A 24262-nucleotide genomic window follows, 5' to 3' on the forward strand; every position below is an offset into this window, starting at 1 on the left:
TCCCTCTCTCTCTCTCTCTCTCTCTCTCTCTCCCTCTCTCTCTCTCTCTTTGTACTGGGGATGGAACCCAAGGCCTCACACATACTGGACAAGCACTCCCACTGAGCTACACTTCCAGCCTGTTCTCTTGATAATTTTCTATTTCTCATAAGTATAAGAGGAATAAAAAAAGCATAGGTTCTCTGCCCTTGAGATTATTTTTCTTTTTGAGACAAGGTCTTGTTATGGTGCCCAGGCTGTTTTTGAACTTTTGGGTTCAAGTAATCCTCTTGCCTCTACCTACAGAGTAAGCAGGGACTAACCATCATGGTGGCCCACATCTGTAATCCCAGGGCTCTAGAGGCTAAGGTAGGAGGATTGCAAGTTCAAAGCCAGCCTCAGCAACTTAATGAGGCCCTAGGTAACTTAGCAAGATCCTGTCTCAAGAAAAAAAAAAAGGTGGGGGGCTGAGGATGTGGCTCAGGGGTTGAGCACCCCTGGGTTCAATCCCTGGTACCAAAAAGATAAAGAAAGAAAAAGAAAAACAGCAGCCAAGACTAAAGTTGCATACTATCCTGCCCAGAACTTCAATTTAGAATCAAATAGGTATAATAAATACATCAGAAAGGGACCTAGTACACTCAATAAAGAATATGTAAACAAGAATGATGTACTGACAAAAATGATGTATTCATTGATCAAAAATTTATGAACAACATGGGACTGTGGTTATGGTTTCAGGGCGCTTGCCTAGCATGTGTGAGGCACTGGATTCAATTTTCAGCTTGCATATAAATAAATAAAATAAAGGTCCATTGACAACTAAAAAAACTTTTTAAAAATTTTATGTACAACAAAAACAAACTTTATGAATACTTCCTCTCTGCTGGGTCCCTTGTACTACAGGATATATACCTGAAATGTTTGTAATACACATTTAGCACCTGCATAATAGTACCAGCCCAATACTAAGATGGAGATATTATTGTTCATTCGCTTTTTTTTCTCTCTCTCTTGTTAAAAATAGTCTTCCTTGCCAGATTCTCAGGTCCTAAAAGAGTTTCATGATGATAGAGAAGGATGATTTATCCAACAATGTACATCAAGGAAAAGCTAACTGAAAGACTTGGAGGAGAAAGGAAAGAGAAGCAGCTCCTGCTGAATCTGTATACTTAGGGAATGATTAGTACTATTAAAGACTGTGAAAGAGCTGACAGCAGTGGTGTACGCCTGTAATCCCAGCTACTCGGAAGATTGAGGCAAGAGGGTGGCAATTCCAGCCCACTCTGCAAAATTTAGTGAGACCCTGTCTCGAAAATAAAAGGGGCAGCGCCGGGCTGGGTGGAGGAGGTGGTGATGTAGGTTAGTGGTAAGAGTACCACTGGGTTCAATTCCAAGTACAGGGAAAAACAAAACAACTGGGTTGAACGATTGCGGTAAATGAACTGTCCTAGTTCTTCATCTCAGTCACAACTTCTTCCCAGACCTACCCTTTATCCTATATCAAAGAGCACTAGATCCTGTATTCCTCATACAGGCCAACAGAAGGAGTAAGGCTGGAAGGCAGCGAGAAGGAGCACCAGCGCTGGAGGTCTTCAGAATACTCATTTCTTTGATCTCCTGGAACTATTTAAAAAGAATTCCATAGAAGATTACATTCTTTTTTTTTTTTTTTCCCTAGACCTAAACCGCGTGAGTTTCCAAGCAAGTGTTTTGTTGTTGACTAGTCTAATTCCCTTCTCTCAAAATTCAAACTCCTGCTGCAGCTCAGCTTCTGAGGCAAGGGTGCCTCTGGTCTTCCCGCTAGCGATGAAGAGACGGTAACTGAGGAACTCAGCCCTGACAGGAAAAAAAGGGGGAACCCGCGCCCCCAAGAGGCCTTCCTTTTCACAGCTGAGGTCCCCGCCCCTGGCTGGGGTCACGTGACGGGCAGCGGGGCGGGTAAACTACAACTCCCAGAACGCCGCGCGCGCCGACGTTAGGTCCTCTTGCTGATTGGCCGCTGGAGATATTTGAAAGGAGGGGCTGGCGCGGAAAGCGAAGATTACTTTAGAGATCCTTGCGGAGTACTAGTCTGGAAGTGAGTCCTGTCCCTGGGAAGGAGAGTCACTTTGGGTGCGGTAAGGCCTGGAGGGGCTTGTGAGCGTGTGTTCGCACCGAGGTGTACGGGCTTCCCAGCACTGACTTAGGGGAGAGGCGGGGGCAGTTCTTCGAGAGTTTGGGACGTCCTGGTGGGCGCCATAGAATTTGGTGGAGGCCTACCGGGTGGAGTAGTGGGGTAGTAAGAACGCGGATCGACCTGGAGGAAGGGAGACAAGGGAGCCCGGTGTCGTGGCATTGTTTTTTCCGGATAGGATTTTTTTTTTTTTTTTTCTTTTCTATTCTGGGGATTGAGCCCAGTGCCTCGCGCATGCTAAGGTAAGTACTCCACCACTGAGCTACACCCCCAGCTCTTTATATTTTAGTTTGGGACAGGGTGTCCCTAAGTTGTGCAGCCTGGCTTTGAACTTGCGAATCTCCTGCATCAGCTTCCCGAGTAGCTGGGATTACAGGCGTGCCACCACGCCCGGTTTTCCTGCTAGGATTTCTGATGGGATTCTTTGCCTAACATCTGCTACTGCCCTAAGTCCTCTCATCTGTTAGCTCCATTCCAAATCTTTTCTGCCGTCTCTAATCAGTTTCCTTTTCTGTAGCTTTCCACACCATGAGGAACTTCAAAGGAGTCAACTTTGGGGCTCTGCTAAGCAACCAGAAGGAGGCTGAAGAGTTGCTGCCTGACTTGAAGGTGGGGGTGCTGTCTGGCTCAGGACACACCTGACTTCCCAAGCTCAGCTGTTTCGTGTTTTGCCTTATTTTGAGGAGATGAATAAGTAGGGAACCCTCTCCTGAGCAACCACAGTCTTAGTTCTTTTCCCTACTTATTTCTTACCTTTCCTAGCCCCATGCATCTTTCTTTTCTCCTAGGAGTTCCTGTCCACGCCCCGAGCTGATTTTCCTAGTAACCGATATGATGCTGAGAAGAGACAAATTTGTGATGCCATCCTGAGGGCTTGCAACCAGCAGCTGACTGCCAAGCTAGCTTGCTGTGGGCACCTGGAGAGCCTGCTAGAGCTGGCAAAGCTGGCCTGTGATGGCTACTTGGTGTCCACCCCCCAGCGTCCTCCCCTCTATCTGGAACGCATTCTCTTCATCTTACTGCGGAATGTTGCTTCTCAGAGAAGCCCAGAGGCCATGCTGCACCTTGCCCAGCCCCTCCATGCTTGCTTGATGCAGTGTCCTCCACAAGCTGCACCCCAGGATTATGAGGCTGTGACTCGGGGCAGCTTTTCTCTGCTTTGGAAGGGAGCAGAAGCACTGGTAGAGCGGCGAGCTGCATTCTCCGTTCGGCTGAGGGCCTTGAGCTTCCTAGTACTCTTGGAGGATGAAAGTACTCCCTGTGAGATTCCTCACTTTGCTTCTCCAACAGCTTGTCGAGTGGTAGCCGCCCATCAGCTATTTGATGCCAGTGGGCGTGGTCTAAATGAAGCAGATGCTGATTTCCTAGATGACATGCTCTCCAGACATGTCATTGGAGCCTTGGTCAATGAAAAAAGTGGCTCTCCTGGCTCTCTTTCTCCCAAGAGGGCCCTCTGCCTTTTGGAGCTCACCTTGGAACACTGCCGTCGCCTCTGCTGGAGCCACCACCATGAAAAGGCCATTGACGCAGTGGAGAAGGCACATGGTTACCTTAGGAACACCAATCTAGTCCCCAGCCTCCAGCTATGCCAGTTGGGGATTGAACTGCTGCAGATTGGGGAGGAAGAATCCCAGGCACTGGCCCCGCTTCTGATAAAGGCATCAGCTGTCCTGAACAACAGTATAGGGACATCGCCACCTCCTCTTCGGGCATTGTATGACAGCTGCCAATTCTTCCTTTCAGGCCTGGAGCGAGGCATCAAGAGGCACTATGAACTGGATGCTGTTCTAAGCCTCTTTGATTTTCTTAGAGGTTATTGCTCTCTTATTCGGCAACTGCAACTGCAGGATGATGGTGTGAGTTAAGGACCTGGGAGGCCGTGTATGATTCTGTGAATTTACTACCAGTCTAGAGTCTGGCAAGATCTGGTTCCTCTTTGTTAAGCTGCTCTCTGGATTACCCCTGGCAAGCAGCCTAATCTATCCTAAGAGGCCAGTGGCCCCTCCCAATGTCCTTCCTCCTCCCTAAGCTATGTCAGCTCTCCAGGACTCTGGGGAGTCTTCAGCTTGGAACTTACTCCATCTCTGCTCCTTAAACCAACCTTTCCCTTCCTTCCTTAGGTCCACAGGGACTCTACCAAGCAGCAGCAGTCTTTGCTTCAAATGCACTTTCAGGGTATTCACCTCTACACTGTGATGGTTTATGACTTTGCTCAAGGATGTCAGGTACCATCTGGGAATTAAGAAACCTGAACAGGGGCCTAGGGTCTTGGGTTGCTCTTCGGGAGAGCTCTGGGATGAAGTTCTTGGACCTGGCATGACTCCTCTCACCCTCAAGCCCTTCTTGTCACTTTAGGTAGCTGATTTGGCTGACCTAGCCCATCTAGTGGAGAGTTGCAGATCTACTGTAGTCTGGATGCTGGAGGCCTTAGAAGGCCTGTCAGGCCGAGAGCTGACTGACTACCTGGGGATGACCGGTTAGTGCTCTGGGCCCAGATAGAGGGTTTTGGGGAGGGTCATCACTCCTTAGGCAGGTGAATAGTACTTGATGGATCATTCTGACCACTGAGGGGGATCTTTATGGCTTAAGTAGGCAGTAAAAGAGGTGTTTATAAGGATCATTTGCTCTTTATACTAGTGAGAATGCTAACTTATTACAAGAGTTATATATGTTTTCCCCTGCCCCCATTGACTTTGAAATTTAATTTGGTATTTATTTTGTGAAAACATGCTGAGGCTGAGGCAGGGGGATTGCAAGTTCAATGCCACCCTCAGCAGCTTAGTGAGACCCTGTCTCAAAATAAAAAATAAAAATGGCTGGGAATGTTGCTCAGTGATTTAAGCACCCCTGGGTTTAGTCCCTGGTATAAAAAACAAAAACAAAAAAACTGTGTGCCTGATATGCAACTTTATGACCTTTGTATTTAAATTTTTGGGGGGGTGGGTACCAGGGGTTAAACTCAGGGCACTTGAGCACTGAGCCACATCCCCAGCCCTATTTTGTATTTTATTTGGAGACAGGGTCTCACTGAATTGCTTAGCACCTCACTTTGCTGAGGCTGGCTTTGAACTCTCAATCCTCCTGCCTCAGCCTCCCGAGCCACTGGAATTATAGGCATGTGCCACCAAGCCCAGCTCTATTTAAATTTTAAAAACATTCATAACTGTTGGTGTAATGACTCACACCTGTAAACCCAGCAACTCTGGAGGCTAATGCAGGAGATTGCAAGTTCAAGACCAGTCTCAGCAACTTGGCAAAACCCCATCTCAGAATTAAAAATAAAAAGATCTGGGGTTGTATCTCAGTGGTAGAGCACCAAACAAAAAAATAAATAAATAAAAACGATTGAGGATGTAGCTCAGTAGTAAAGTGTCCCTAGGTTTAATACCCAGTACCAAAAATAATAATTGAACAATCAACATGTTAGAGAGTAATAAGGGTGGCTGGGTGCAATGGTGTATGCCTATAATCCCAGCTACTTGGGAGGCTGAGGCAGGAGGATTGTGAGTTCAAGGACAGCTCAGCAACTTAGCAAGGCTCTAAGTAACTTAGCGAGACCCTGTCTCAAAGTTAAAAAAATAAAAATAAAAAGGGCTGGGGATGTAGCTCAGTGGTAAAGTGCCCCTGGGTTCAAGATTCAATCCTTAGAACCCGCCCCCACCTTTAAAAAAAAATTATATATATATATATAGATATATAATATATATCTATATATATATCTGTATAATATATATATCTATATATATATCTGTATAATATATATATCTGTATAATATATATATCTATATAATATATATATATATATATATATATATCTCAGCTACCTGGGACACTAGGCTGGAGGCTCACTAGTTTGAGCCCACCTTGGGCAGCTTGGTGAGATTCTGTCTCAAAATATTTTTTTAAAGGGGCTGGTGATGTAGCTTAATGGAAGAGCACTTGTCTAGCATGCATAAGACCCTGAACTCAATCCCCAGTACTTCATTTTTAAAAGGGGGGAGGGGTGGCATAGGGGAAGTAAAGCAGGATTAGAAGGGGATTTAGGAGTTCAGGGTGGGTGAGGGGGCAAGTTACCATCCGAAGTCGGGTCGTCCTCATACAGAGGGCCATGTGAGCAAAGACTTGGAGGATGGAAGGGAGTTAGCCATGTCAATAGCTGGGAAAGAACATCCCTGGCAGAGGAAGCAGTGCCAAGTCCCTGAGGCAGAAGAGGTATATTTGAAGAATATCAAGGAATCTTATGTGGCTTTGGTGGAGTGAGAGTGGGAGGAGGAAGCAAGAGACAGACCAGAATGTTTCCCCTTAAATGCTGACCTTGGAGCATGGAGAGAGACTGGCATGTGAGGAAAGATTGACCTTCTGTGGAAATGAGGACTCAGCCCTTGTAAAATAAGAGTGAAAGGGCTGGTGGTGTGAGTTCACTTCAGTGGAGGGCAGAGGCTAACTTGGAGCAGGGTGGGGGGCTGCCCCTCCTGTATTCCCTATTAATAGGAGTGCCTGTCTGATCTGGAAGCTTAACTGCCTCTCCAGCAAGACAGGGCAGTGGGACTCATTCCTATGGTCAATTTTCTCCTGCAGCCTCCTACACTAGTAACTTGGCCTACAGCTTCTATAGTCACAAGCTCTATGCCGAGGCCTGTGTCGTCTCTGAGCCATTCTGTCAGCAGCTGGGCTTGGCAAAACCAGGCACTTATCCTGAGATACCTCCTGAGAAGGTAAGCGGGAATGAGAAGGGCTGGAAGGGAGGTTATGTGGTAGGGGCTGGAGGCATGTCAAAGGGGTCAATTGGGACCCTGCCTTAAAGTAGGGGTTTAGGAGCTACATGTTGGTAGCATGGGGCACCTATTCCCTCTCCTGTTCCATTACTTCATTTTTTTCTTTAGATTGACTTTTTTAAAAAAATATTTTTCATTGTAGATGTACACGATATCTTTATTTATTTTATTTTATGTGGTGCTGAGGATCAAATCCAGTGCCTCACATGTGCTCGGCAAGCGCTCTACCACTGAACCACAATCCAGCCCATAGATTAACTGACTTTTTGTATTTAGTCTTGTCCTAAGCCAGTGGCCAGTGGTTCATAACCTGGCTGTGCATTAAATCACCTTTTTTTTTTTTTTTTGTGGTACTGGGGATTGAACCCAGGAGTGTTCTACCACTGAACTACATCCCCAGCCCTTTTTACTTATTTTTTTTTAAGATAGGGTCTTGCTGAGTTGCTGAGGTTGACCTCAAATTTGTGATCCTTTTGCCTCAGTCTCTAGAGTCACTGACTGAGATTACAGGTGTGCCCCACTGCACTCAGCTCTGAGTGAACTTAATTTCTCACTCCTTCTGGGCAAGGTGGTGCCTGACTGTAATCCCAGTGACTCAGGAGGCTGAGGCAAGAGGACCACAAGTTTGAGGCCAGAATTGGCAACTTAGTGAGGCCCAGTCTCGAAATAAAAAAACAAAAATGGCTGAAGATGTAGCTCAGTGATAGAGCACACCTGGGTTCAATCTTCAGTATTAAAAAAAAAAAAAAAAAAATCCTGCCCCAAGTTAATTGTATCAGAATTTCTAGCACTGGAGCTCAGGCATCTATATATTTTAAAAGTTTTCCCCAACATGGTTCTTTGCACCATCACAGTGAAAACCAATTTCTTAAACAAGAATACCTGTGGAAATGGTAGGTTGGCTGGATAGGCAAGTGAGATGGGTGATAGAGAACCTTGGGTTTCATGTCAAGTGAGGCAATGAGTGTCTAAAGGATTTAAGTGGAAGCACTGCATTAGACTGGCATTAATTGCTCTGGCATCACTGTGGCAAATGGACTGCAAGAGACCAAACTGGGTAATCAGGCTGCTAGAGCAGCCTAGGCAGGAAAGGGTGACCTGAGCTGAACCAGCTATGCAAGGGATGAAAAGAAGCAGATGGGTTTAAAAAACCAAGGCTTAACTTGGTAAGTGACTGACTGGGAAGGAGGAAAGAGAAGGAAGAGGTAGGATGGCCTTGCATTCTGACTCAGCACAAGGCAGTGCCAGTTGCTGAGGGAGGATTACAGGAGGAAGTACAGGTCTTCAAGGGTGTGGGTGATGACTGTGGGGCAGGATGGAATGGAAACCTATCAGTTTGAGAACACCTAGGTGTTTAGTTCTCAGGTGTCTCCTGTGTCTCAGGCTGGAGTAGAACAGGAGGACCACCTGCCAATCCCCCACCACGTGGTGCGTGTGCTTATAAACACATCCTCCCACTGTACACATTCACTGGTTCCTCCCTCCAGCTTGGTCTGTTCCCTGTCTTTGGTTAGTTGCATAGGTGCTTCCGGCTGAATGTAGAGAGTTTGAAGAAAGTGGGCAAACAAGCCCAGGGCTGCAAGATGGTGACCTTATGGCTGGCAGCTCTGCAGTCCTACAGCCTGGAACACATGACTGAGCCAGTCACTTTCTGGGTTCGAGTCAAGATGGATGCGGCCAGGGCTGGAGAAAAGGAACTACAACTGAAGTGAGTTGTTCCATGGATAGGGTGGCTTTTTGTGACTCATGGTCATGTTCCTTAATCCTTATATCTGAGAAAGGCAGTGATTCCTTCATCAGTTATTCATTGAGTGCCTACTGTGTGCCAGCTACTGCCCTAGGTACTTGGGGGGTATAGTGGTACATTTGTGGAGTTTATATTCTCCTTGGGGAAATATAAAAAGCAAGTATATTTCATATGTTCATGAAGAAAAACTGATTTGCTAAAAGAGGGAGCAACTCTTTTTTTTTTTTTTTTTTATACCAGGGATTGAACCCAGATGTGCTTAACCACTGGGACACATCCCCACCCCTTTATTCTTTATTTGAGACAGGGTCTTGCTAAGTCACTGAGGCTGGCCTTGAACTTAACAATCCTTCTACCTCAGCCTCCCAAATCTCTGGGGTTATAGCATACTCTACTATGCCTGGCAAGGGGACAACTGTAGATGAGTTATTTAGACAAGCCCTTTTTGAAGAAGTGATAAATGAGATCTGAGAATGTGGAGGAATCTACCATTTAAAGATCTCGGACCGGGTATAGTAGCGAAGATCTGTAATCCCAGTGACTTGGGAGGCTGAGTCAGGAAGATCACAAGTTTGAGACCAGCCTCAATAACTCGGAAAGGCCCTTAGCAATTTAGCATGACCCCTTGTCAAAATAAAAGTAATAAATAAAAAGAGGGGATGTGGCTTAGTGTTTAAGCTCCCCTGGATTCAATCACGGGTACCAAAAAAAAAAATCTCAGGGAAGAGAAATCCTTTCCGAGAGATAGTAAATACCAATGCTCCAAGGTGGGCACAAGCTTGGGAACAGCTTGCAAAAGCCAGCATGTTGGAAGATTGTGGGATGGGGTGTAGGGTAGGAGCAGTAGGGAATGAAGTGGTCAAGATGGACAGAGGCAGGAACACATAGGGTTTTATAGGTCATGGGTAAGGATTTGGATGTGATTCTTAGTTGCAGCCTACTGCAGTATATTAAATAAAGGGGAAATACCATCTGATTTAGAGTTTTAAAGTCACAAATAAGCTTAGAGGAGTCTAAGCCAAGACTGGGGTTCCTTGCCATTGGTGAGAGGTTTCATGCTTTCCAGAATCTTCCCTAACGCTTAACCTGACATCTCTCAGGACTTTGCGAGACAGCCTGAATGGCTGGAACCCAGAGACCCTGGCCTTCCTACTGAGGGAGGAGCTGCAGGCCTATAAGGCAGTGCGGGCTGACACAGGACAGGAACGCTTCAATGTCATCTGTGACCTGCTGGATTTGAGTCCTGAGGAGACAACCACCGGGGCATGGGCTCGAGCCACCCACCTGATAGAACTGGCTCAGGTGCTGTGTTACCATGACTTTGCCCAGCAGACTGACTGGTGAGGAGGAATAACTGGGGAGACCACTCTTGCTCCTTGTCCTGCTCTTCTTATTCTATTTAGGGTCAGTTTCCCTCTCTGTGTTGCTGCGTGTCCACTCATTTTGTGGCCTTGGAAGCTCATTCAAATGAGGCCAGCTATATTGCTATTGCAGAACAGGCCCTTCGCAGGCTGCTGTGGTCAGTACTGTTCTGAGCTCAGCCTAAGTACATCTTCTTACAGCTCTGCCCTGGATGCTATCCAGGAAGCCCTGCAGCTTCTAGAGTCTGTGAGGCCCAAGGTGCTTGCCAAAGATCAGCTTCTGGATGATAAAGCACAGGCCTTGCTGTGGCTCTACATCTGTACCTTGGAGGCCAAAATGCGGGAAGTAAGTGAGGCTGAACAGAACTGTGTGTAGGAACCATTTGCTCTGGGCTCCCCATAAGCTAGTATCAGCCCTATGTTTTTACCTTGATTTTCCCATTCAGGGTATTGAGCGGGATAGAAGAGCCCAGGCTCCTAGTAATCTGGAAGAATTTGAAGTCAATGACCTGAACTATGAAGATAAACTCCAGGAAGATCGATTCCTGTACAGTAACATTGCCTTTAACCTGGCTGCAGATACAGGTAAATGCAGTCAACACAATGTGGCATGGGCATCTCCTCTGTGGCTTCTTTTTTTTTTTTTTGCGGTGCTAGGGATTGAACCCAGGGCCTTATCCTTGCAAGGCAAGCACTCTGCCCACTGAGCTATATCCCCAGTCCCTCTGTGCCTTCTTAAAAGCAGAACAAGGACTCCCCAGTATGGGAGAGGCTATTGGGAGACAGGTGGTGAGGGTAGGGAGGGAGAGGGTAAAGGGCAAGGGTAAAGGTAAAGGATAAAGGAAAAGGGCAGGGGATGTTATAGAGTAAACCAAATTCTTTCTAGATGGCCCATGCAGAGAAGGTGGTCACTTTTCTTCTGAATTACAGCTCAGTCCAAATGCCTGGACCAAGCCCTGTCCTTATGGAAGGAGGTGCTTACGCAGGGGAAGGCCCCAGCTGTGCGGTGTCTCCAGCAAACAGCAGCCTCACTGCAGATCTTAGTGGCCCTCTATCAGCTAGTGGCAAAGGTAATGGGACAGGACATTGATGGAAGCCCTTAAAACAAGCGTAAGTCAGAAACTGAGCTTCTTTGGCCTATGAACCTGCTGAGAAGCCGTACAGCCAGTGATTAAGATCCTGGGCTCTATCACCAGAAACCCTGAGTTAAGTCCAGACTCCATCATTTTTTAGTATAAGGGCTCAGGTGAGTAACAACCTTTGAAGTTCAAGTTTTCTTACCTCTAAAAGAGGGCAATAATACTACTACCTCATGGCATTAACATTCAGTGGAATAATGCCTAGAAGATGTTTTTTGTAAATGGAAGACTCACATGTTAGCTTTAATTATTAATAACTACTAGATAATTTGAGATCTGTATACTTAGGAAAAAACATAGATGCCTGTAGACACATATATTTTTACCTGCAGTTTCAGGGGGTTTCACAGGCTTCTCCCTGAAGCTCTTCCTTGATCTCACATTACAAAACTTTAAATGAAAACCCAAAGCATTGCACATAAAGGAGCTTTGTTACTGTGAACTTTAGGCACTATTTACAGCATAAGGAAGGCTAATTCAGCCCTAGATTTGAGTCTGGGGTCTACTACATATTTCTTATATATGTTAAATTAGACAAGCAACTTAACCTTAGTTTCCTGTGATGTAACATTGGGATTAGAAGTTACTATGAAGATTAAATGAGTTGATGCATGTAAACTTCTTGGCCTGGCACATAGTAAGCACTCAGTAAGTCCTGGCTATTGCTGGTGATTGGCACTGAGGCTTTAAATCAAAAGAAGTAGGGTGGTTTGCAGGCTTCCCAAGGGTGACTGATGGTTCTCTGTGGCCACATTCTATCCAGACTGCTGCCCAAGGTCCCAGTGGGTTGGGGGATGGAGAGTAGAAATGGAGGCTTGCATGGCAGCAGGGTCAACTTGCTATTTCTGGCCACCTAGCCCCTGCAAGCTCTGGAGGCCCTCCTGCTTCTTCGGATTGTCTCTGAGAGACTAGAGGACCATGCAAAGGCAGCTGGCTCTTCCTGTCACCTCACCCAGCTCCTTCTGAGCCTCGGCTGTCCCAACTATGCCCAGGTGAGTGCCAGCCATTCCAAGTCTAGAGGCTGTAGTGGGCAAATGGTGTTACAAGCCCATCTTTTCCCTAAGAAGATAGGACACATTGTTGGACTGCTGCAGACTGTGGAGAGATGGGAAGTGACTGGGGAGAAGCAATTTTTTATTTCTTAGTGCAAGGACTAATTGTTCATAGGTCTAACAGATTTGACTCCAGGAATTAGCTGCCCATCCTGCATTTCCCAACTGTTTACATTGCCCTAGTTGGTGCTTCATCCATCCTGTTCAGCTGTCACAATGTCTCCTAGTTGGTCTTCCTTGCCTTCAGTTTCTTCCTTTCTCTCTCTCTCTCTCTCTCTCTCTCTCTCTCTCTCTCTCTCTCTCTCTCTCTCTCTGTGTGTGTGTGTGTGTGTGTGTGTGGTGCTAGGGATGGAACCCAGGTCCTTACACATGCTAGGCAAGAGCTCTCCCACTGAGTTACATCCCCAGCCTGTTTCTCCTTTTGCAACTTCATCTTCTATGACTAATAGGAATGGATCTGATCTTGTCTCTTTATTGCTGAAAAGATTTTCATGGCTTTTCTGTTACCTAAAGAATACTATCTGGACTCTATTGCTAATCTTTTTTGGGGAACAGGTACTGGGGATTGAACCCAGTGCTCTACCATCAAGCTATACCCCCAGCCCTTTTTATTTTATTTTACTTATTTATTTATTTACCTATTTATTAAAGACTTTTTTGGTACTGGGGATTGAACTCAGGGGCATGTGACCACTGAGCCACATCCCCAGCCCTATTTTGTATTTTATTTAGAGACAGAGTCTCACTGAGTTGCTTAGTACCTTGCTCTTTCTGAGGCTGGCTTTGAACTCACAATCCTGTCTCAACCTCCCAAGCTGCTGGGATTACAGGGGTATGCCACTGCACCCAGCCCTTTTTATTTTTTTGGGATGGTCTCACTAGATTGTTGAGGCTGACCTCAAACTTGTAATCCTCTAGTCTCAGCCTTCTCAATAACTGGGATTACAGTTGTGTGCCACCACACGTGGCTCTATTACAATCTTTCCTATTCTAGTTCATGCTTTTTCTGCCACCCCCTCCCATGAACCTTTTGCCAATACTTACTGGTTACTTTATTTATTTATTTTTAATTTTTTACTGGTTACTTTGTTTCTTGTTTGTCCCTCTGTCTTCAGTTATATTAGTTCCTCTATCTGAAGTGCACCTTTTTCCTCAGTCTCCCTCAACTTTTTTTTTTTTAAGTTCTAGGTCAGTTGTCACCTTCTTCATAAAACTTTTTTTTCTTTTCTTTTTTTGGTACTGTGAATTGAACCCAGGGGTGTTTTATCACTGAGCTATATCTCCAACCCTTTTTGTATTTTATTTTGAGGCAGGATTTCCCAAAGTTGCTGAGACTGGTCACAAACTTATGATCCTCCTGCCTCAGCCCCCAACTAGTAGTTCAGATCACAGATAAAGCATTTTATACATCTACTTCTTCAAGGGCAGAATCAAATATTTTCCTTGGTCCTCCTGCCAGTGAATAGCACTCATGGCATTATTTCAAGAATACTTACATATGCCTCTTTCCCCACTCCTTTCAAGCTAATAGATGGGGAAAAAGCTATCAGAAGTTTCTGTACACTCTTTCCATCTAATAGGAGAAAGCAAAACCTTGCTTTATTTATTTGCTCCTTTAGAAAGAATTTTCTAGTATGGTAATTATTAGATGAACATTTCAATGAGCAAACAATTTTTAAGAAAACTAACATTTGAAATAATGTTATCTTTAGTTGGCTTTGTTTAGCATTTAGCTTGTGAACGCTTTACTCCACTTTAATTTGAAGAATCTAATTGCCTTCCTCACTAGCATGTTCACATACTCTGGCTGCTTCCTTAGTTATACCTGGAAGAGGCAGAATCGAGCCTGAAGCATCTCGATCAGACCACTGACACATATGTGCTCCTTTCTCTCACCTGTGATCTACTTCAAAGTCACCTCTACTGGACTCACCAGAAGGTATATTCTCTTTTTTCTGGTTGTGGGGATCAGAACCAGGGCTTTGTACATGCTAAGCAAGCAATCTGCCAGTAGCCCTATTTCTCACTTTCTTAATCCCCAAAGGTCATGAGTATTAGAAAGAATTTAGGATTTTCAGGATATTTGGGTTCTGAGATTTCCCTGGAGCTAGGCAGTATGCTGCTGATGCTGAGAAGCAGTAGAAGTTTCCTAGCCTTGCCCTTGTCAGTCTCCTCTAGTAGAAATATCTTTTTCATTGATTTGCAGTTCTACAGTGATGAGGAAGACTAGAAACTAGAAATCAGTGATCCTGGGAAGACACCAGAGCCCTAGACTAGAAATCCAGCAGAATCCAAAACACCTGAATTTTCTCTCAAACTAGCTATGTGTTTGCCAAGTCTTGTATCCTCTCGGGCTCTAGTCTTTATAGTTTTTTTAAAAAGTGGATTGGCTGGGCATGGTGGCACAGTCATAATAATCTCAGCAACTTGGGAGTCCAAGGCAGAAGGACCTCAATATCAAGGCCAGCCTCAGCAATTTAGCAAGACCCTCTCTAAGAGTAAAAAATGAAAAGGATTAGGGATGTAACTTAGTGGTAGAGTGTCCCTGGGCGATTCCTAGTTCCAAAGAGGGTTGGGGGTGAAGCAGGGGATTGGGCCACATGACCTGCAGAGGCATCCCAAGCTCTGAAATCCATATCTCCTTTGGCTTTTTGTCTCACTCAGGTGGATGAGGGTATCTCTCTATTGCTTTCTGTCCTTCGGAATCCTGCCCTCCAGAAGTCATCCAAGGCCTGGTACTTGCTGCGCGTCCATGCCCTGCAACTGGTGGCTGTCTACCTTAGCCTCTCATCAAACAGCCTCTCAGATGCCCTGCGGGAGCAGCTCTGGGCACAAGGTAAAAGAGTAGAGCAGATGGCCTTTCTTGGATGGGCATGGTTTGTCTGCTGCCAGCTTTTCTCTGCCCTTGTTTCCTCTGCTATCCAACCATATGCAGCAGCCTACCTTGGATCTGCAGAGAATAGACCTGGAACAGCAAATGGGTTTCACTTCACCTGGTGCCTCTTACTTATTAAGTAGAAATTACTTAGAATACTAAACTAAAGAGAATTCTGTGATCTCAGAGGGAAAGCATTGTATGATTGACTAGCTCTGTCTTCCTCAGGTGAAGAAAGAAAAGATCAATAGCATGCTTTGCATTTGCTATTTTAGTAGTTGAAGGTGGTGGAAGTGCTGGCCACAATACCTTCCCCCTTTCTCCACCCCACCTACCACAGGCTGGCAGACACCTGAGACAGCACTCATAGACTCACATAAGCTCCTTCGAAGCATCATCCTCCTGCTCATGGGCAGTGACATACTCTCCATTCAGAAAACATCTGTGGAGACATCATTTCTGGACTATGGTGAGGAGGAGAGCAGGGCCCTGTGGAAATGGATGGGCCAGATAGTGGGGCTGGCAGTTTTGTCTCCTTAGGATCCAGATTGTGGCTGAGAAATGAGGTCTTGTCTCTTCCCTTTACTACAGGTGAAAATCTGGTACAAAAATGGCAGGTTCTTACAGAGGTGCTGAGCTGCTCAGAGAAGCTGGTCTGTCGCCTGGGCCACCTAGAGAGTGTGAGCGAAGCCAAGGCCTTTTGTTTGGAGGCCCTGAAACTTACAACGAAGCTGCAGCTACCTCGCCAGTGAGTGGGGGGCGGGAGAATCGGAGAATGCTGATTCTGCCCTTCTACCTCAGTGCCATGCATTCTTGATCATGAATTCCCAAACTACAAAAATTACATGACATATTTAGAGGGGTTGGTGGAAGAAGGCGTTCCATGGCTAAGTGGGAAATGCTGAGTTAATTGAGGCTAGATGTTTTATTTCCTTCAAGACTCTGCATGTCCTTCAGGATGCTAATATGCCTTGTAAATCTCCAAAGGAGATCTAATATGTTGTGTTTCCTTAAGTTTATTTGCCCATGGGATCTTTTTTTTTTTTTTTTTTTTTTTTTTTGAGGAATGCAGTTGGGAAATTCTGTCCTAATGCACACGGATGGATGAGTTGGGATAAGATAGAAGTATAGAGTTTTCCCCAGGGAACCTATAAGTCATATAAGTCAGCTATAGGGAATGAAGAAGGCCTCGTAGAGGGAGGGAAAGACTGATGGCTCTACTTTGCAAAGGAGCAAGACTCCAGGAAACTAAGACTTCCAATCGTGGGTTCTATCTCCTCTCCCAACAAGGTGTGCCCTGTTTCTGGTGCTGAAGGGTGAGCTGGAGCTGGCCCGCAATGACATTGACCTCTGTCATTCTGACCTGCAGCAGGTTCTGTTCTTGCTTGAGTCTTGCACAGGTGAGCAGCTGTATGGCCTGCCTATGGGTGATGGGTAGCACACAAGCTGTAACATGTCCTCATGCATAAAGGTTTGGTTCCCCTCAACACCTTCTTTTTCTTTTTTTTTGTACTAGGAATTAAACCCAGGGGTGCTTTACCACTGAGTTACATCCTCAGCCCTTTTTTTATTTTGAAACAGGGTCTTGCTAAGTTGCTGAGGATCTGAAGGTCTTGTTAAGGTGCTGAGGCTGGCTTTGAACCTGTGATCCTCCTGCCGCAGCTGCCTGGTCACTGGGATTACAGGCATGTGCTACTGCACCTGGCTTTTTCCCCAAGTTTTGTAATTCTTGTTCGGTTCTCTCCCTAGAGTTTGGTGGGGTGGCCCAGCACCCGGACTCCATGAAGAAGGTACACCTGCAGAAGGGAAAACAACAGACCCAGGTCCCATGTCCCCCACAGCTCCCAGAGGAGGAGCCCTTCCTCAGAGGCCCTGCTTTGGAGCTTGTGGCCACTGTGACTAAGGAGCCTGGCCCCAATGTGCCTTCTACAAATTCCTCTCCAGTCCTGAAAATCAAGCCCCAGCCCAACCCTGGCTTCCTGTCCCACTCACCCACCTGTGACTGCTCACTGTGTGCCAACCCTGTCCTCTCTGTGGTCTGTCTGCGCTGGGTGTTGGTCACAGCAGGACTGAAGCTGGCCATGGGCCATGAGGCCCAGGGTCTGGATCTGCTGCAGGTTGTGCTGAAGGGTTGCCCTGCGGCTGCCAAGCGTCTTACTCAAGCTCTCCAAGCTTTCCTGAGTCACAAAGCACCCCCCACTTCTGTCCCAAGCCTCTTGGATGAGATCTTGGCTCAGGCATACACACAACTGGCACTGGAGGGCTTGAGCCAGCCATCAAACAAGAGCCTGGGGAAGGTCCTAGAGTCAGGGCTGAAGTTCGTGGCAGCGCGGATACACCACCTAGAACCCTGGAAAGCGAACCTGCTCTTGATTCAGGCCCTTGCAAAGCTGGCTGGCCTCAGCTGCTGCACTACCCAACTTTTTGCAAGCTCTTGGGGCTGGCAGCCACCATTAATAAAAAGCCCTCCAGGTCCAGAGCCCTCAAAGACTCGGAGCCAGAAATGTTCAGGACGAGGGCGCCAGAAGATATCTTGTGCTCCCCTTTCACTGTCCCTCCATAATACCTCTCAGAAAGGTTCGGAAGGTGGAGGACCACCCTGTACACCAAAGCCTGCAGGCCGGGTCAGGCCAGCTGGCCCCCGTGTCCCCTTCACCGTGTTTGAAGAAGTCTACCCTACAAAGAAAAAGCCTGAGGTTCCCCAGGCTCCCAGGGTACATCACAGGGTCCAGACGCGCCTCAAGGTGAAGTAGAACTGTGATCAGGTGGTGTTGGTTTTTTTGTGGGAAGCAGTGGTGGAAGAGGGTTCTGCAGAGCAATGTCCCTATAGCATAGCTCCCCAGGGCCTAGAGTAGGACCCTTCCAACTTTATGCTTCCCTCTCCCTCTCATCCTTCCTCCTTGTCTTCTGTTCCCCCCACTTCCACCTTGGACCCTGGAAGTCATTGCTCAGATTAAGAGAGGCGAGTGTAATACGGGAAGTCTTCCAAAGTCCTGGGTGATGGTGCCTGTTGGCACTCCACAGTGCCACCTGCTGTTAAAAGATGTCACTGAACATCCCTTGGCCTGTCTCCCTTTCCCTGATCCAGGTAAACTTCAGTGATGACAGTGACTTGGAAGACCCTGTTTCAACTGAAGCAAGGCTTGTGGAGGAACCTAAAAGACGGGGCACTGCTTCTCGGGGCCGGGGCCGGGCTAGGAAGGGCCCAAGCTTGAAGACAGATGCAGTGGTTGCCCCAGATAGTGCTCCTGGACACCCTGGTCTGAACAGTAGGAGTCGGAGGGCCAAGAAGGTGGCATCAAGACATGAAGAACAGGATCTCCACATGGCCTGTTATGGCCAGGCCAGGCAGGGTCCTGAGGTTATGAGGACCATCCCTGAGGAGGAGCTGGATGACAACAGGATGGAAATGAGCTTTGAGACTCTTAGGGGCTCAGATGGGGAAGATGCAGCCTCAGGTAGGATGGCAAGGCAAGAATGTGTGTGGGTTTGGTTTTTTTTTGGGGGGGGGCCGGGGGTGGTGGTGGTAGGGGAGATGTACCTGGGATGTCCAGTAGAATCCAGGAAGAAAATTATTTTGTTGGCTCTCAGGGGTGCAAAGAGGATGGCAGGAGGATGATTCCATAAAAAAGTCATGCTCTCTTCCCAGGTGGGAAGGCACCAGCTCCTGGCCCTGATGCAGCCATAGGAGAATGTGAGGTGTTAAGAAGGGATTCTAACAAGGAGGAGTTGCCCATCCCAGGCCCAGATAAAGGGACCAACAGGGACTTCGGTCCTTGGCTCCAGCACACCTCAGCACCTGTAGCCATTGGTGAGTATATTGACCACTCAAGTTTGGTTACTTGGAGAGAGCTGAGCTTCTTGGTCCCTTGTTCCCTATGTCTTTCTATTCTGTCTGTGGTTCTGGCTTTGGATCCCCACCTGAATCCAGTGGTTTATGAACCTGGTTGAATCTCAGTACTGTGTGGTAACTTAATCTCTCTGAGTATCTATTTCCTTTACTGTCAAATGGGTCTCAGGGAGGACTGAATGAGTTGATGCCTGCTCATTGCCCCACTTGGTACATCACCCTTCGTAAATGATAGCTGCTCTTTTCCATGTGGGAGATGAGATAAGGACCCCTTCTTGGAAGTTTCTCTTTCTGAAATAGGGAATTCATCTTTAACAAGGGTCTCAACCTTCCTCTAGGTCTTTCAACCTTGGATTCCATCTGTGACTCACTGAGTGTTGCTTTCCGCGGAGTCAGTCACTGCCCTCCTAGTGGCCTCTATGCTCACCTCTGCCGCTTCCTAGCCTTGTGCCTGGGCCACCAGGATCCCTATGCTACTGCTTTCCTCGTTGCCGAGTCTGTATCCATCACCTGCCGCCACCAGCTGCTCACCCACCTCCACAGACAGCTCAGGTGAGTGCTCACCATCACTGAGGCTCATGCTGGGCAAACTGCAGGGAGGGCCCAGACTTTGAAGGAGAGGGGCTTACTCCTACTTGTGTTGTCTACAGCAAGGCCCAGAAGCACCATGGATCACTCGAACTGGCAGACCAGCTGCAGGGGCTGAGCCTCCAGGAAAGACCTGGAGATGTGCCCCTGGCCTACATCCAGCGCCTCTTTTCCTTCAGGACTTCAGAATCTCACCACTTCCCCAAGCCTGAGAAGGAGAGTTTCCGGGAGCTCCTGGCTCTGATCCCCAGTGGTATGGTGGCAGGAGAACTGTTCTCTTCCACATCTTACTGAGTTGGGTGGAGGAGCTTAAAGAATAGTTTCTGTAGATTTGTGCTCTTTATGTCATAGCTTTTATCTGTTAGCCATTTGTTGCTCTCATCAAACAGACATCCCCTAAATCAGGAAGTCTGTTGTTTTGCTTTGTTTTTAACCTTAACTTTGATTTACCAGAAAATTCAGTGTCTTTATTCAGATATGAGTTCAGTTGTCTGGGGTCTTCCTACACTTACATAAAACACGTGGACAGGTGATTTGAGTGCCTCACTCTTTGCAGGGACTTTGTTGTGGGGGACACAAAGAAGTACAAGTTCCCTGTCTCTGTCTGTTAGGGAACTGTTAGTTGGGGCAGGAAAGAGCACCTTGAACATCCAGTGATCAGGGAAGACTTGTTCAAAATTGTCTTGAGAGATGGGATCAGAGCAAGAAGGGACACTGCATACAGAAGATAGGGACAGGAATTTTCATAACCACTGACATGATTCTGGGTGTGTCCTGTGTGTCAGGGGTGACTGTCTGTGTGTTGGCCCTGGCTACTCTCCAGCCTGGAAACGTGGGTAACACCCTCCTGCTGACCCGACTGGAAAAGGACAATCCCCCAGTCACTGTGCAGATCCCTACTGCTCAGAACAAGGTAAGGTTCCCAGTGACCTCCGTTCAAGCTGTGCACATCCTGTGGTGGGGGGATAGAGAAGTGGTGATCCCTGGGTAAGCCAAGATCTTCAACCCCATCACCTACAGTTCCCGCTGAGTTTGGCCCTGAGAGAGTTTGATGCCATCCAAAAGGACCAGAAAGAGAATAGCAGCTGTACTGACAAGCGAGCGTGGTGGACAGGGCGGCTGGCACTGGACCACAGGATGGAGGTGTGTGCTGGCAGTGGGGTGGCACTCAGGCCTGCCTCAGAAACCACCCAGGGGGTGCCAGTGCCTTCCCTGGCAGAGGTTCTAGGTCAATGCTGAACTTCTTCAAGATCTTTCTGAAAGTATAGGCTTCAATAAAAATTATGTCACTTGGAGAGGGCTTTAAATAAGAGCTCCAGACTTGAAGGGCATATGACAATGCAGTTTAAAGATAAGACAAACACATTAGAAAAACCCTTTCCTCACCTCCAGGATGTTGATGCATATGGAAAAAAAAAATCTGACTTCCTCTCTGAAGTCTCTTTCCCTCTCCTAGGATCTTATCACTTCCTTAGAGAAGCATGTGTTGGGTTGCTGGAGGGGGCTGCTGCTGCCATCTAGTGAGGATCCTGGCCCTGCCCAGGAGGCCTCCCGCCTACAAGAGTTGCTGAAGGAATGTGGTTGGAAATATCCTGACCCCACTCTGCTGAAAGTGAGTTCAGGCAGCAGGGAGAGGGAAGCCAGGGTATTTGGTTCTTTCACACCAGCCACAGTGAGTGAAGGCGGTTGGAAGATAAGGTATCTGCTAACTGCTCTTCCCATACAGGTCGTTCTCAGTGGTGCCAGTATCCTCACTGCCCAGGATGTTCAAGCCCTTGCCTTTGGGCTGTGCCCCACCCAGCCAGAACGAGCCCAGGAGCTCCTGAGTGAGGCAGTAGGGCGTTTACAGGGCCAGATGGCACCAAGAAATAGGCACCTTGTCTTGGTGCTAGACAAGGTAAGGAGCAGGACAGAGGGGTAGTGTCTAGTGGGTAATGGTTACCAGCTAACCCCAGGCTCCTGCTTACACCTGGCTCAAGGGAGTAACCTCAGAGTGCTTTTTGTCCAGGACCTACAGAAGCTGCCGTGGGAAAGCATGCCCAGCCTCCGTGTACTGCCTGTAACCCGGCTGCCCTCCTTCCGTTTCCTGCTCAGCTACTCCATCATCAAAGAGGTAGGGTTTGGTGGGTGGGGGTCTGGGGATGATTGGAAGGGACCTGGGAAGATAGAAGAGGGTCTTAGAAATGGGTCAGACAGGAAGAGGGATTTGAAGTATGCTGGAGGTTGGGCCTTCTGGGGAAACCAGAGTCCTAATCACCAGTATCTCCTCCAGGCTGGGGCTTCGTCAGTGCTGAGCCATGGGGTGGATCCTCAAAGCACCTTCTACATCCTGAACCCTCACAATAACCTGTCAAGCACAGAGGAGCAATTCCGAGCCAACTTTAGCAGGTCAGGGGTGAGGGCATAAGGGGGTATGGGGAATGGCAGAGATAAAATACAGGGACAATGTGCCTTTTCCGTGGTTGCAGCCCACCTTCTCTCTACTGTTTCCTCTCCCTCTTTGTCACATGACCCCTGCTGTGTAGTTCTCTATTCTTACTCCTATTTATTCCTTGCAGCGAAGCTGGCTGGAGAGGGGTGGTGGGGGAAGTGCCAAGCCCCGAACAAGTGCAGGCAGCCCTGACAGAGCATGACTTATATATGTGAGTGCTTAGAGCATGGAGGGGGGAGTCCATGGATAGTGTCATCACGGGTTGCTTTGGCACTTTACAGCCTCTGGAACCATAGACAGGCCTGTAGATCAGTACTTACCTCACTTCCTTTCTGCCTTAGCTACGCAGGGCATGGGGCTGGTGCCCGTTTCCTTGATGGGCAGGCCGTCCTGCGGCTGAACTGCCGGGCAGTGGCTCTGCTGTTTGGCTGCAGCAGTGCAGCCCTGGCTGTGCATGGAAACCTGGAAGGAGCTGGCATTGTGCTCAAGTACATCATGGCTGGCTGGTGAGGCTCCAGGGGTGAAACCTGTCCCAGGGCATTAAGACTCCTGCCCCCACCCAGGTTCTTACCCACATCTGAATCACTCTTGTTTTGTGCCCTACCTGCCCACCATCCTAGTTCCCTGGCATGTTTTAGCCCTCTTCTATCCTTCTAGAATGATGGGCCAAGGAAGTTCTTCATTGGCTCAATCCTCTCCATCCACCACCATCAATCATACTTCCCAGTGCACTGTTATAGAACCCTTACTTTGTATTATTTCTTCTCTTTTCCCAGTCCCTTATTTCTGGGTAATCTCTGGGATGTGACTGACCGTGACATTGACCGCTACACGGAGGCTCTGCTACAGGGCTGGCTTGGAGCAGGCCCAGGAGCGCCCCTTCTCTACTATGTCAACCAGGCCCGCCAGGCTCCGCGACTCAAGTATCTCATTGGAGCTGCACCTGTAACCTATGGCTTGCCTGTCTTCCTGCGGTAACACCTTGGTAGAAGCCATGTGATTGTTCTACCTCCAAACTTAAATGTAACCCTTAGTGATTTTCCCCAGTGTTTTATGTAAAATATCTCCTTTTAATTTAATAAAGATATTTCATTTAAACCCCATTTCGTGTAGTGTGTCTGAGAACATCTAAAGACTAGGTTCCCCTTCCACTGTGTGGTAGGTATCATAACTAGACAAATAACTTATGGGAGTTCAGGGGTTTTGTTTTTTGTGGTACTGAGCATTGAACCCAGTGCCTCCCTGCATGCTAGGCAAGCACTCTACCACTGAGTTACATTCCCAGACGAGGTTTTGCTACGTTGCCCAAGTGTGGCTTGAATTTGTGATCCCCAGCCTCAGCTTCCTAAGCAGCAGGAATAATGGGTATGCAACGCAGCACTGACTTGAGTTCAAATTTGAGAGCCTTGGGAAGAAAACCAAAGCCACAGAACAAAGCTGGGCCCGTCTGCACCTCAGCTGGAAAATGCTGGAAGTGAATTTTGGAAGGACGGTGATACAGGCCTGTTGAGAGTATCTTCAATGCTTCAGTTGCTCTGCCTTCCTCATACGTGATGTTAGGGGTGGCTCCTCTCGATAGCTGCTACACTTGTACCAGTACTTTAGCAACAGACTCGGGGGGCCGGGGGGGGGGGGGGTTCTACGACTTATGTGGCTTTTGTCTCCCATTTATTTAAATTGTTAAATTTCTGGAAAACACATTTTACACATTCATGTATCCCTCACAGCATATAGTAACATGTTTTATTAATAAATCTAATGCTTTACCTGTCGATTGACTATGGTGCCTCCTCAGTATTCCCTCCACCTCCACAAACTTTCTTCTGCTTCATTTGCCCAAGTACTGTTTTCACAATGATGATGCTACTCAAAATCCAAAGAACTTCAAACTTCACAGGCTTCTTCCTGGCCCAGCAGCCACTAGGCTTGTACCAACCATGTTGGAGTAACACACACTACTTTGCAATATTGTGGTTTTGTGTTCTACTAGGAATTGAGAACCCAGCTCTACACAGAGCTAGATCTCCATCCCTGTTTAAATTTTTGAGACAGGGTCTTGATAAATTGCTGAGGCTGGCCTCTAACTTGTGATCCTCCTGCCTCAGCTTCCGGGGTAGCTGGGATTATGGGCCTACAGCATCACATTCAGCTGTGTCCTGAGTTCTTTCAAGATTTTTAAATTCCATGCCAGGCACAGTGGCACATACCTGTAATCCTTCCATGCAACTTACTGAGACACTGTCTCTAAATATAATATTTAAAAATTTTTTTAACTTCCCTGATGGTAGT

The 24262-nt window shown here is 47.3% G+C and overlaps 1 protein-coding gene across 5 annotated transcripts; it reads left to right on the forward strand.

Annotated features, from left to right (window-relative positions):
• The first annotated feature begins 1054 nt into the window (after positions 1 to 1054).
• Positions 1055 to 23522, forward strand: ESPL1 (extra spindle pole bodies like 1, separase). Of its 5 annotated transcripts, none has more exons than XM_079140828.1 (31): positions 1055 to 2094; positions 2673 to 2764; positions 2944 to 4011; positions 4276 to 4380; positions 4511 to 4631; positions 6734 to 6870; positions 8445 to 8638; positions 9778 to 10017; positions 10240 to 10384; positions 10485 to 10623; positions 10969 to 11108; positions 12035 to 12169; positions 14049 to 14168; positions 14894 to 15065; positions 15445 to 15573; positions 15696 to 15852; positions 16395 to 16504; positions 16854 to 17848; positions 18193 to 18562; positions 18754 to 18915; positions 19293 to 19506; positions 19605 to 19795; positions 20328 to 20455; positions 20563 to 20685; positions 20999 to 21154; positions 21269 to 21439; positions 21551 to 21655; positions 21815 to 21930; positions 22101 to 22184; positions 22315 to 22479; positions 22750 to 23521. In XM_079140828.1, the coding sequence occupies exons 2-31, from the start codon at positions 2684 to 2686 to the stop codon at positions 22949 to 22951; spliced, it is 6375 nt and encodes a 2124-aa protein (XP_078996954.1). In that variant the 5' UTR covers positions 1055 to 2094; positions 2673 to 2683; the 3' UTR covers positions 22952 to 23521. The 5 variants fall into 5 exon arrangements, with proteins under 5 accessions (XP_078996954.1, XP_078996953.1, XP_078996955.1 ...); XM_079140827.1 differs by having other exon boundaries at positions 1055 to 2059; XM_079140826.1 differs by having other exon boundaries at positions 1056 to 2099.
• The last annotated feature ends 740 nt before the right edge of the window (positions 23523 to 24262 follow it).

This window comes from Sciurus vulgaris (assembly GCF_902686455.1).
Source record: "Sciurus vulgaris genome assembly, chromosome: 5".
In the NCBI taxonomy this organism is placed as follows: domain Eukaryota; kingdom Metazoa; phylum Chordata; class Mammalia; order Rodentia; family Sciuridae; genus Sciurus; species Sciurus vulgaris.

Excerpts from the sequence above, each read along its gene's own strand:
- ESPL1 (XM_079140828.1), top strand. The coding sequence starts at position 2,684 with ATGAGGAACTTCAAAGGAGTCAACTTTGGGGCTCTGCTAAGCAACCAG. Across the intron at positions 12,170-14,048 it reads GCTGTCCCAACTATGCCCAG|TTATACCTGGAAGAGGCAGA; the intron begins GTGAGTGCCAGC and ends CTGCTTCCTTAG. Across the intron at positions 21,155-21,268 it reads CTGACCCCACTCTGCTGAAA|GTCGTTCTCAGTGGTGCCAG; the intron begins GTGAGTTCAGGC and ends CTTCCCATACAG.